This window comes from Alternaria hordeiaustralica (genome assembly GCF_023758085.1).
Source record: "Alternaria hordeiaustralica strain BMP 2776 chromosome Unknown scaffold_46, whole genome shotgun sequence".
NCBI lineage: Eukaryota > Fungi > Ascomycota > Dothideomycetes > Pleosporales > Pleosporaceae > Alternaria > Alternaria hordeiaustralica.
Genome location: NW_026056818.1, coordinates 28,507 through 41,816, shown reverse-complemented (window position 1 = coordinate 41,816; position 13,310 = coordinate 28,507). Strand labels below are relative to the sequence as shown.

At 55.7% G+C, this 13,310-nt stretch overlaps 2 protein-coding genes across 2 annotated transcripts; both read left to right on the top strand.

Moving 5' to 3' along the window:
- Window positions 1–7,058: 7,058 nt before the first annotated feature.
- Window positions 7,059–8,841, top strand: J4E84_010768 (uncharacterized protein; the record flags this gene model as incomplete). Its single annotated transcript, XM_049393323.1, has 3 exons — window positions 7,059–7,245; window positions 7,297–7,429; window positions 7,479–8,841. The coding sequence occupies 3 exons, from the start codon at window positions 7,059–7,061 to the stop codon at window positions 8,839–8,841; spliced, it is 1,683 nt and encodes a 560-aa protein (XP_049238941.1).
- Window positions 8,842–10,225: 1,384 nt separating this feature from the next.
- Window positions 10,226–12,349, top strand: SAC6 (Fimbrin, actin-bundling protein; the record flags this gene model as incomplete). Its single annotated transcript, XM_049393322.1, has 4 exons — window positions 10,226–10,248; window positions 10,320–10,530; window positions 10,579–11,282; window positions 11,329–12,349. 4 exons carry the CDS (start codon window positions 10,226–10,228, stop codon window positions 12,347–12,349), a joined length of 1,959 nt encoding a protein of 652 aa, XP_049238940.1.
- Window positions 12,350–13,310: the final 961 nt, after the last annotated feature.

Here is a 13,310-nt window from a genome sequence, read left to right as displayed (position 1 = left end):
TGGCTGGCTGAGCACGTTCTCCTCGGTGTATTCGGATAGCGATGGAAGAGCTCGAGCATCCTGTGTGTGGACCACCGTTGACGCGTATCTAGCTTTTAGCAACGCTTTGGCGTGAATAGCCCGGGCCTAGGCGTCATAGCCCGTTACATTCGGTGAGTAATCCGTTCGCATAGCCACGGATTAGAGGTTCGGCCAAAACCAGCTCGGCTCGAAGTGTTTTTGCTTTGCTCGGATACGACAACACGACCCGGTAGTCCTGATTTTGATTACCTATCGAAACACGCTAGACGGTTTGAAGGCCAGAAGGGAAGGCGTGTGTGGTAGAATATCGCGCGATGCTCTCGGTCCTGTGTAGAGACCCTCGGATGAGAGCTCTAGAATGCCGTCATATTACCGACGCACTGAGGTATATTGACCATGCCTTTAAGCGACTGTGGTGATTTATCCAGCCGCCCACTACCAAGGACGCGGGTAACGCACTTTGCTTTCCCTAGCGAGCCGGTGTAGTATCGAGACGATATCGAAGGTGGCGTGTTTCCAGTAGATAGCGCAATAGCGCTTGCACGCGTTATCTGTTCGCCTGTTGCCCGGCGAAAGTACGTCTTTGGATAAAGATGAGTCGATGTATGGAACGTCGATACCGGTACAGCCGCGTTCTGCAGTAGTATACCGGGTCGCTATGTGTCCATACAGCTGGGTCCGACGGTCAGTACAGCAAGGACGTCGCGGTAGGCTGAATGCACCCATGGAAATCCATCGCCGCCTATGCATAGTTGCGCTGAGACCCTTCTTAGAACGTATGTTCCTCAATTCGAGTCATTCCAAGGTTCTTGATCATCGTATGTAATCCGCTTCATAGCGTGGGGCATACTGCAGTGTACCCTGAATTGTGGCAAGACATACAATTGACGCATGTAGGTATGTCGTGCGGATCATGCATTGCCCTAGCCACAAGCGACTCTGCTGCGAGATGGCAGCCTGCTTTGGTTGCCGTTGAGATGCTGCATGGAGGCGGAAGTCGACATGTGTGCCCACCGGCGACTTTCTGACTCAAGTGACGACTTCAAAACGTCTGCGTCGCTGCCGGCACTTTAGAAGTACATACATACAGTGAGCGTGCGGCGCAGCGGGGGGAGCACGGCCGTCTACTTCACCCTAGCTCGCCAGCAAGCTTTTAGATTGCTTCAACCTTCCATTGAAGATCCGAGGTACAAGAATAGAAGAGCGGTGAAGGTTTCGCTTCTAGAGGATGTTTGTTGCCGGCAAAACGGGTAGTCATCTCAACCGAACAATGAACCCCTCACTTCGATTGTTCATTGTTGAACTTTGTTGAGCATCGAAGAGCATCTGGAGTGCAATCGAAAAGACGCTAGAGAACGTCGGAACAAGCGAGTCGTCCACAGAGCGTGACAAGGGGTGGGGCGAAAACCCATGAAGCAAGACCGGTGAGCGTGTCGACCCGCCAATCAAAATCAGAGGTCGCACCCCACGAGCTGCAAGGAGCGGTCGTGGCTTACTTGCTCCGTCGATACCCCGATAACGGCTCTGCTGTCTCCTGACGTGGCCGGTGGTGATTGGTAGCCGAACGCCTATCTGAACGCTTGAACGAGGATGTGGTGCTGATCAATATGGAAGCAAGGGCTCCAGAATGACCGTCGCGGAAGAATTCAATATCTCGCTCTGAATCCACGACGGTCGCTTCGCGCTCGTGTGCTATCAAGCGAAGACATGAAATTGTCAGTGGAACCGCACGTGAAGGCCTTATTCCAGCAGTTCGATCGAGCCGTGATCGTGGACGACTGAGGGGCACGAGCTTGGCTCAGACCATGCAGGGATACCCTATATCACATGCATATGCAAGTGCGGCTTGCTGCATACGCGGCGTTATCCAATCGAAGGCTAGATTGTCCCAAGCGCGGCCGCATCGCGGGATTGCCTCACGCTGCAGGAACGTTCGTACATGTGTTCGAGATGGTCTTTGACTTGGACGTGGAGAATGATTTGTTTTCTCTAGAGCGGTCTTCTCACTCAAGCGGATGATAAGCTTGGTAGTTGTACTAAGCAGGCTCAGGGCGACGCCCTCCTCCGGGGATACAGACAGCTGTGGTCCGAGTACAGATTGCGCTTTATTGCCAGTTGGACAGGAATGTACACAGACCCCACTGCGTGGCCACTACACGAGAACACGATGCTCGAGGGAGCTAAGGCTGATGCAACAAGAGTCGCCCTTTTGATGAACCCTGTCAAAGGGTCGAGAATAGAACGCTGGTCTTGTGCTGAGAGGTTGAAACCTCTGGGCGCTCGACCGGATCGGTCAAGGACGGTATTTGCTCTGACACACTGAAGTTGCCAGTCCCGACTGCCGCTGTGGTGGTGGTCAGCAAGTAAGAGGTAGAGACAGGCGCGGGCCTTTCTCCACGATCCGCTCCCACATCGCGCCGGCTGCACTGCACGTTTATTTACACCTGTGCATATCTGCTAGCCACGGTAGTCCACGCGACGAGGGTGTGACTGCGCCTTGGTGAGGAGATGGTGCGCACAGCTCCTTGAACGTAGACTTACACACGGTAATACGGTGCGGGTCGCTTGAGCTTCTGGTCCTACCTTTCGCCTCTGGTGTGATTCACATACTAGCAACTGTACTACCGCACTGTAATAGAGTTCCTGGCATGGCCATTCCAATCTTGGCGAGGATCAACTGACGATGCGATATGCTCCGACAGCCCTCATCTGATGCCGTCAGTAGTGGTACAGGTGTGCGGGAATGTTGTTCCCGACCAGACTTGAGACCACATGTTGCAAGATAACATGGGAGGATTGGCCGTCAGAGCATCAGTGTGCGCTCCGCGGCTAGCAGGGGGGGATCAGATGGATGCGAACAGTTGGTTTGGCGCCTGAGGCGATAACATGGGCAGGACAGGTGCCAACTGTCAAGTGGCTGGCCTGCTTTGAGTCCCAGAGTCGAGGCTGTCACCGTTCGCATGGTTGTGGCAGGGATGGAGGCGGATTCTCCCGTGCGCTGTGCTGCGAATCCCGTGACGCAGTGACATGGCAGGGCGTTTCTCGCTTTGAGGATTGCGGCGAGGGAGGCGTCCGGCCGTATTGCTGTTTCAGCTGGCCGAAAGGAATGCCCTTGTGATACTGCACTAGGTCACTGCCAGGGTACTGGGTCAAGAGATTCCGACAGCAAGACACGGTGATGAATATTGAGTTGCACTCATAGCGCGGTAGTGCGGGTGGCTGTTGAGGGCGCAGTAAGAAAGCGTGACCTCGGCTTGGCAGGGCTGCTTGGGGCTAGCGTCGCCAGCGCATCTACTCACCGCAACTAGTGGGCATCCTATCAAACTCTGCGGCGTCCACATCCAACGTCAAGCCCAAGCCTGTGTCACGGTCGGCACGTTTGTCCATCGATGGCAGTGTGGAGGGCTTCCAGCATCTATGGTCGACGCTGCGGACATGACATGGCTGTCGCACACAGTCGAGTCTCCACGTCGCACCTGCTTCACATGCTCGCTTCATGTCTTGCGTGTCCAGGCCGTCGAGTGGATAAGCCGATGGCCTTGATAGACGCTGGTCTCAGTCCATACCGTCGACTACACAGCCAATCAGATGGGGTCTGACCAATACCAGACCAAACAGCCAGCTGGCTTGCACGGCCTACCGTCCGTCTATCCCGCTCGCTCTCGGGCCTCATCCCTGCGACAGTTGGATGGGGCGCCCATTTAGCCTGAGCAGGGAATTCGCACGGCATCAGGGTGTCGAGAGACATTCGGGGAGCTGGATCTCATCTACGTCCTGCCCAAAGCATCCATTGCCGCTGTGAAAGAGGAAAGGATGACGATGATGGTCAGCCCATGGGCATGCCGCGGCAGTTGAGCCCGTTTCAGAGCGAGCGTGGCTGGCCGGCAGTGCTGCAGTGTCTCTCTCTGCTTTTTCGTCTCAGTGAGCACTACCAAGCGTCCCGCTCTGACTCGCAGCAGTGCAAATCATCGCGCCAGCCGGGCCACTCAGCAGCTCCAGCCGACTGTGCGTGATATGGACCCAGACGTTTGACCTGGGGCTTTCCGATCGCTTGTTGGGATGCGTTTCTGGGCTATGCTCCGCATCAACGCGGTCCGGCGCAGCTTAGTCAAAGGCTGCAGCCCTTGCGCGACTGCTCCCTATCACTCGACGACTGACTAGGTGTATTTGCACTGCGCGTCAAATATCTCCGGCTACTCTCAATGGCCCCATGTATTCAGCCGTGTTATCCCCATCGGGAGCCCATCCGATGCCTCAGGAAGCGGCACACTGGTGAAAAAAAGTAGGCGCCCGCTAAACATGGAGCCCACTATCCTTGCCCGCCATGTCATCGCCAGTGTTTAGGAAGCTGGCAGGAGTCTGGAGGGACGAACAGGAATAGCAGCAGTCTGACGGTCCCTAGACGTGCTCATGGCAGCAGGCGTGCGAGAGGATGCGTCTGCTGTCGTGTTTCTTTGGGCCAGGGTGGTGGCTGGCACGAGAGTGCTATGCTCGCTTGCGTGCATAGTGGTCGTCGCGGTATAGCCTCGCAGCCCTGTCCCTGTCATCTCGTTCTCCATCCAGCGCCCTTGTCAACCGCACCGTCGGCGGATCAGCCCAGTCAGCATGCTCCAAGGTGGAGTCTGTGCGTCGAGAGCGAAACGGCCTGCCTTTCACGGGATTGTTGCTCGCGGGTCCAGGCTGGGTGCGCAAGCCGGGCCACCCCCATGCCATCGTGTCCTCTGCGACTCTCACCAAGCCCGATGTGAATTTAGATTGTGTGCTCGCGGCGGCTCGTGTGTGTGCAGCGCTGAGTCCCCAGAAGATCTCCACCACCCGCGCCTAGGTACAGTAAAGAGCCTGCACCTTGGGCGCACCGTCTCTGGCTTCACGCGCTGCTGCGGCTTCATCTCGACTGCATCGCCTGTCTCATTGAGCCGCTCCTGCAAACTCGCGCCGGCCCGTTCACGCAGCTACAGCGTTTCTCTACGGAACAACTTGCCAGCGACGCCCATCGCGCACTGACAGTGTAGAAGCATTGGACACGCCGCCTGCAAAAGAAGCGGCCACCTCGAACAGACTACCTGGCGGGGCGTGCGTTGCTCGCCTGTCTCGGTCAGCCCTCTTAGCTGCGGCCTGCCTGCTGTCGAGCGCTGCAGAGAATCCTGCAGCATCGCCGTCAAGAACGACTTCCTTCTCCACACGCAAGCAACCGTCCAGCGTCGTTGTTGTCCGCACTCTTCGCGTTCGTTCGTTGAAGAATTTGGTAAGTCAAAGGGTCTACCCACTCTCTTCTGTTCTGCCACGCTCGAATGCTGCCCGCCGGACACGCCGCCTGCGTTTCCTTCGCCTATCTGTCGCGCGTTGTCTGGTTGGTCCAGCACTAGCAAGAGGTCCCATCCCAACCACCTCCGCCTCTAAACCCTCCGCCTCCCCACCGCAGTCTGCGAAGAAGCCTCTCTGTTGGCTTTCCCTGTTTACATCCCATATACGGCCGCTTGTTGATTGTCTTGCACTCACTTCTTCCTCTTTTGTGTCCCACGTGCGAGTACTGACGCGTGCTGCGCGTAGTGTTTTCTTGCAGGTGCAGCGGTTATCAGTATCGATACAGCTCGGCCCGCATTAACGAAGCGCGACGACGTTACGACCCTTCACGACAACAACACTGCCCACGCCCACGTCCACCCTGCAGCACATGTTTCGAGCCCGTTCAGCCATCTCCAGCTATTCTTCCAGACCGGCATTCGTCAATTCGTCCCTTTGCGTGTTTTGCACCTGAGCGTCAAAAGCGTTGTCGACTACCAGCTCTTCCTGCTTCACGACTGCAACGACGTAACGATTAGCTTTTTGACACTTTAGCATTGTTTGCAGCGTTCGAATTTAGCCTGCAGCTTCACTCGCGCCTTGAGCTTTGCGTCGCGTCTATCTATCGACAAGTCATCCTGGTCAGTTCCTCCATTCACGATTACCACCACTGCACTCCCACCCCAATCACCCCGGTCCACCACCCTTCACTCGACTCTCCCCATTGTACTCTCAAACCTGCCTCTCCAGTTGGATTTGTTTGCACACGTGTCTGGCCGCGTCTCGTTGGCTGCCGCTGCAGTCGACCGATTTCGTTTTGAGGAAGCAAACAACTAACTTGCGGTGAAGATCATTCGTCCTGTCAACCTTTTGCGGCAAGCTATAACATCAGCGAGCTATCGTCTGTCGGATACGTGCGCAGATACTGCAATCTAGTTTCGTGAGCGTCGACTGATTGCTCCGCCACAACAATACGCTCGGCTATCGTGAGGACTGACTCGAGCATCCTCGCGAAAAGCTTCTCGAAGAGCGACACAGAGACTTCTACGCGAAAACACGTCAATACCGTAAAGCTGGAGCTCCCGTCGATCTCGTCGGTCCACGCCCGCGGCCCCGTCGATACCTGGTACCAATCCCACTACCAGCCCAAGCCTGCAGTGTCCAACGAGCGTCTACCAGCCCTACCCCAGATACAATCGCATCCTAGCGCCTCCTCAAATTCCTCTTCTCCACGAGGCGACTCCATTAGCTCTGGTTCAGTGGTTGGTGGAAGCGCAGGTTCCCATACATCTTACGCCGCATCGATCAACGGTCAGGCCGCTGGGTTCAAGACGCCCTCCCCCGAACACACCCCACAGTCTATCCGTCGCGACTCCCACGTGAACGCGCAGTCACCATTCGGCACCCAAGACGGATACGGCTTTGCTACGGGCGGCTACAACAGCATGAACCAGATGCAATCGTATGCTGACGTGCATCAACCCCACATGGCTACCGCTACCCACGCTCCGGCGTCAGGTCCCCCTTCGGGCTTGTCGCATTACTCGTACCCCCCGCAACAATCCTCGATGATGCAGCCTCAACACCAGTACAGCCAAGGCCCGCCCGGATATCCATATGGCTACCCCACTGGTGTCCCTTCGCAGATGCCTGCTTCTTCTGGTTCAATGAATCCGGCTATGGTGCCTTCAACGCTCCAACTGCCAGGTAAGCTTGATGCCATCTCCTCAGAGATAAAACTGACTCTTCTAGCTATGTCGTCCGGAGCCCCCGCATCATCACTACCAGGTTCGCAGAGCTATCAATCTCAGACCTTCGACCACACTGGCCAGGTCGCTCCCCCAGGAATGAAGCCTCGTGTGACCGCCACACTGTGGGAAGACGAAGGCAGTCTTTGTTTCCAGGTTGAAGCCAAGGGCGTTTGTGTTGCTCGCCGTGAAGGTATGTTCAGTCTTCAATCATACGACGGAATACTGAGCTGACCCATTATAGACAATCACATGATCAACGGGACCAAGCTTCTTAATGTCGCGGGAATGACCCGGGGTCGTCGTGACGGCATACTGAAGAGCGAGAAGACGCGCCATGTTGTTAAGATTGGCCCAATGCATCTCAAGGGTGTTTGGTAAGTGTCACCACTTCGCATGTGACTTCCACACACTAACTTGAGACAGGATTCCTTTCGAGCGAGCTCTCGAGTTTGCCAACAAGGAGAAGATCACCGAGCAGCTGTATCCTCTGTTTGTTCACGACATTGGAGCACTGCTTTATCATCCCTCGAACCAGACGAGGGCAAGTGTAGGAAGCGCTGCCATGGCTGCTGTTGGGAACCGGAGACCTGACCATACGCAGACACATCAGCGATACCTGTCCGGACCGGCAGCGTCGCAACCTCCGTCGCTCCATCATCACCACTCGATGAGCAACCCGATTGGTGCTGCCATGTCTCAGCCACCGCATGCTATCCAGCCGCACCCTTCGTCAGGTCGCCCAGGCATCGACCGGGCTCACACTTTCCCTACTCCTCCCACAAGCGCCTCAAGCATCATGGGTATGGGCAACCAAGGTAGCTCATACGAGTGGAACGGCGCCAACGTCCAGAACTCCCAAGGAGGTCAGCCGCTGTCCATCGACACTGGACTGAGCAACACGCGCTCTGTACCAACCACCCCCGCCAGCACTCCACCCGGCGCTGTGCAGCAGGGTATGTCCTACGCTTCTGGTCAGAGCTTTGATGGCTCCAGGCCCTTGTACTCAGGACCACCATCTCAGCCAGGCCAATACGCACAGGGCCAGCCCATGATGGGATACCGTCAAGACGGCTCCTACCCAAAGACCGAGATGGCACCACCATCGCGCATCAGCGATGTGCCGGATGAAGGCGACGTGAAGCCAGCCGATGGCATGATGCCGCAGGGTAGCGAGCAGGTGGCTCCTCCCCAAGCTGGAAGCGAGGGCGATCATGAAAATGAGTACACCCACGCCAGCGCTCCTTACAACGGAAACAGAGGCCCTTACGGATACGCCTCCAACGGTGCACCTGGCGCCATGCACCCCGACCACGCCCACCTGTCTCCTGAGATGACGGGATCGCCCCACCAAAACGGGTCCGGACGAGCCACGCCTCGATCGGCAGCTACCGGCCAACCTCAATGGAACCCAGGCTACTCCACGCCGCAACGTCAGGGACCCCCTTCCAGCAACCTTTACAGTGTCATGAGCGATCCCCGAGGTGCCCCTAACGGTAACACAGCTCACGACGCCTACCAGGGTCCCGGCGCTGTCTCGCAGTACTCCAGCCAGGGATACCCTCCCTCCAACGGAGTTAACAACTCCGGTAAGCGCGGTCGCGACGACGAGGAGCAGGATCCATACCGCCCTGACAGCGTTCAAGGCGACGATATGGGCGGCCTCAAAAGACGCAAGACTATGGAGGGCGGTGCAGTTGGTGGAGTTGGTGGAAGCTACGCCGACCCCAACCCTGGCATCCAGCGCGCGCATACCATGACGGCCCAGGCTCAGCGTACCAGGCGGTAATCGGACTCATTCGCGCAAGCATTCGGGTGGTCAGCTGCCTGTTCTCACATTAGAAGGCGGTTTGGCCTCTATCTACAGCGATTTCGCGGCATTGAGCGAGCGGTCTTTTCAGCAGCAACACAACATGGTACCTCGACATTCACCAGCAGACTCACGGACCGAAACGCAACGACTCGGGGCGACGCAGACGCCCATCTTGTCGCTCTCTCGTATTTCCTAGTGTTTATATTTCCTTTGGTTATGTCTCTTGTCTACATTTCAACACGTTTCGGCATTCACGACTTTAACGACCATTTGCTTCTCGGAACTAGTGTTCCACGACACCATATCCTGGGCTTTCAGTCTCATGATATACGACTTCTGCATGCGGCACGAGCACGTGCAAGTCTTGTACATTCTACAACCACGTCTTTTACTTTTCTGGAGCTGGAAAGAGTCTGGAAGCTTTTTCGGAGTCGTTCGTGCTGCCACCTCAGTAATCCTCTCGCTCGACATACGCCAACACACCCACCGTTAATACCGGACACATGTGGCAGTGGGACCGACGACGTGAGCGACACAACTCCAGTACTCTTTCCTGCTTGGGAAACAACGGCGCGTCATGTTTGACGAAAATGCAGGCGTACACGACGGGATGTTCACGCAATGATGACATTGATTTGGCGGACATGTCTAGAGTCGACATGTCGCCCTGTTGTTTTTTAGTAGGTGGTGCGTTCGGGCTGAATAGCATACGGACAGCCGTCAAGCCATTTTGAGCGATTTAGGAGACGGGATGGTTTAGTGTCTTATTTTCGTTGGACGAGCCGGCGACATGGACCTTATGATGTTAATGAGGGAATCAAAAGCTCTTTTTCCACTGATGTTATGCGTTCGCGATTGACTGTGATGTACCGTGGTGTGCTGTGATGCGTTGTATGTATGCGGCTTTTTCATAAGTAGAGACTAAGGCTGGCTCTAGCGACGGGTGAGGTGGCAATGGACACCGCTTCACACACTAGGGACCCATGGGCGCCTTGGGCATTGATGACGGGCGGTTGTTGGAGAGAGATGAAGCGGCGAAAAGATTCAAGGGCACTTGCGCGTCCAGGGGTACGAGAGAGTCGTGTGTGCGACCTGCTGTGTGGTCGCGTTGGGTACAGGTGAAGGGATAGCAGCCTAATGCAGGGAGCGCGGTGACGTGCGTACGTAATCCGGGATCAAGTTGCGACCTGCCCCTCGAGGCGTCCGTCTTGGCAGTCGCCCCACGTCGTCATCGGGTAAGCAAAACAGAGGCTCAAAGTCGACGAACGCGCATCCAGAACGAGGCGGAGCCAGGCAGTCACGTTGCCGCCCAGTATATCCTCCCCGCTGTGCTAGACTTCTGTCCACCTGCACCGCCAACATGAACATCATCAAGCTGCAAAAGTACGTGGGCGCGCCGCCCTTCTTACAGTTTTCGCTGGCTTCCACGGTAGCTAACAGGCCATTGCGCACAGGAAATACCCCCAGTTCGAGCAGGGCGAGATCTTTGGCCTGCAGGATGCCTTCCGCAAGCTCGATATCGACGACAAGGGCTACCTCGACGAGAGCACCGTCATCAAGGGCGCCCAGCAGTCGGAGCACCAGCCCTACGACGTGGTGCGACAGGCCCTGAAAGAGGTGGAACTCGACAGCTCGCGGAGAGTAGAGCTCGACGACTATGTAGATGTACGCATTGCAGCATACCACGTACCACGTGCAAGCTAACCGCAACAGCTCATCTCCAAACTGCGCGTCTCGTCGCCTGCCCAGCAGCGCATGTCGACCGGCCCAACCCGCCCGCGAGCCGGCACAGCTTCCAGCGTCAACTCGCCCTCGAACCCAGGTCACGCCTCCAAAGGCAGCGTCGGTGGTGGCAGGATCCAGGTCCAGGGCTCTTCGGCAAACGTCACCCACACCATCAACGAAGATGAGCGCACCGAGTTCACGCGCCATATCAACGCCGTCCTCGCCGGCGACCCAGACATCGGCGACCGCCTGCCCTTCCCGACCGACACGTTTGAGATGTTCGACGCCTGCAAGGACGGATTGGTCCTGTCCAAGCTCATCAACGACAGCGTGCCGGACACCATCGACGAACGTGTGCTGAACAAGCCGGGCAAGAAGATCAAGTCGCTCAACAACTTCCACTTCACCGAGAACAACAACATTGTCATTGAGTCGGCCAAGGGTATCGGGTGCTCCGTCGTCAACATTGGCAGTGGAGACATCATCGAAGTACGCGAGCACTTGATTCTGGGTCTGATCTGGCAGGTCATCCGGAGAGGTCTGCTCGGCAAGATTGACATCAAGCTACACCCTGAATTGTACAGGTTACTGGAGGACGACGAGACACTGGAGCAGTTCCTGCGTCTGCCCCCGGAGCAGATCTTGCTGAGATGGTTCAACTACCACTTGAAGAACGCCAAGTGGCACAGAACGTATGTACAAGCTCAATCATACTGATCATAAAGCTAACCTTTTCAGTGTCTCCAACTTCTCCACCGACGTCAAGGATGGCGAGAACTACACCGTCCTCCTCAGCCAGCTCGCCCCCGAAACCTGCTCTCGCGCGCCGCTCCAACAAACCGACCTCCTCCAGCGCGCTGAGATGGTCCTGCAGAACGCCGACGCCCTCGACTGCCGCAAGTTCCTCACACCCACATCGCTCGTAGCTGGAAACCCGAAGCTCAACCTGGCCTTCGTCGCCAACCTGTTCAACACACATCCCTGCCTCGACCCCATCACCGAGGAGGAAAAGGCCGAGATTGACGACTTTGATGCGGCAGGAGAGCGCGAGGCCCGTGTCTTTACTCTGTGGCTCAACTCTCTCGACGTCAAGCCCGTCGTACAATCGTTCTACGAGGATCTCAAGGACGGCACAGTTATCCTACAAGCATACGACAAGGTCATTCCGGGCAGCGTAAACTGGCGACACGTCAACAAGCCGCGCGAAGGCCAAGAGCTAATGCGCTTCAAGGCCCTCGAGAACACCAACTACGCCGTCGAGCTCGGCAAGCAGGTCCAATTCTCGCTACCAGGTATCCAAGGTGCCGACATCACCGACGGCCAGCGCACACTCACCCTCGGTCTCGTATGGCAGCTGATGCGCAAGGACATTGTCTCGACCCTCAACGGCCTCGCCCAACAGCTCGGCAAGCGCGAAATCTCCGACGCAGACATGATCAAGTGGGCCAACGACATGGCACGCAAGGGCGGCAAGAGCACCCAGGTCCGCTCCTTCAAGGACTCTTCCCTCTCCAACGCCGTCTTCCTGCTCGACGTCCTCGCCGGCATGAAGCCCGCTTACGTCGACTACGACCTCGTCGCCCAGGGCCGCAACGACGACGAATGCTACCAGAACGCCAAGCTGGCTATCAGTATTGCGCGAAAGATGGGCGCTACCATCTGGCTTGTGCCTGATGATATCGTTGCCGTGCAGAGCAGGCTTATTACTACTTTCATTGGTAGTTTGATGAGCACGCATGAGAAGATGGGTGGACAGTAAGCGCAGTTTCGTTGGAGAATTCTCTTGGACTGGTTTTGAGCCATTTGAGATGGGATGAATGGCTGAGATGATGCAACGAACCAAAGCCCTATGGGTGAAGCGTGCAAGCGTTTTTTGTGTTTTTGGAAAATAAGTTTATCGTTGAATGAGAAAATATCATCGTTGTTCACCGTCATTTGTTGCTGAGTTCAGCTTTTTGGTTGAAGTCATATTCGATGTCTATGCCTTTTGAGGTGGACGTGCAGAATTAGACAGACATAGGCCGACGGTGTCGTAACTTTGTTCACATTTACCAAGCCTGGGAAGAAAGTCGAAGCACAGACATAACGATTCTTGTTGTGAGTTTTGGAAGGTTTTGCTTGCAAACCGGTCTTCGTACTTCTCCATACTGGCAGTCCGAGGAGCTTTTGATGAAATCAGGTTCAAGATCTGGAACGCAACATGATTCCGACCGCCTTGACTTTGATTACCCCTCTGTGAGTCCTTGTAGGACGGAGAGAGCAGGAAGCGACATGATAACGTTGCCATTCTGTTTTGAAGTTTCGTTTCAACGCACTTCTTCCATGTAACTTTGAACTTCTGATTTTGGAGGATACAATCTGATTCAATTTGGCGGAAGACTGGAAAAGGGGCACAGCAGCACAGAGGCACACGTTGTAAGAGTGTCTTTTTCGGAAGGCAGAGAAAAGCCATCGCGCTCTCTTCGAGATTTTTGTGGTTGGTTCTGACTTGGGGGAATGGCGGAAGAGAGCAACATGCTGTTTTGGTGGCGCTTATTTTTGGAGGAAGCAGACACATGTTGTCTGGTGCCGTAGTTTTTGGTCCAGAGAGAGGTGGATGTGAATAGTGCCCAGGTGTGTTGAAGCAAAGACCATGTGTTTGGATTAGTTCTTTTTGAGACAAAGCAGACACATGTCTTTGCGCGCTATGCTTTTTGGTCCTGAAAAAGGTGGAGGTGAAG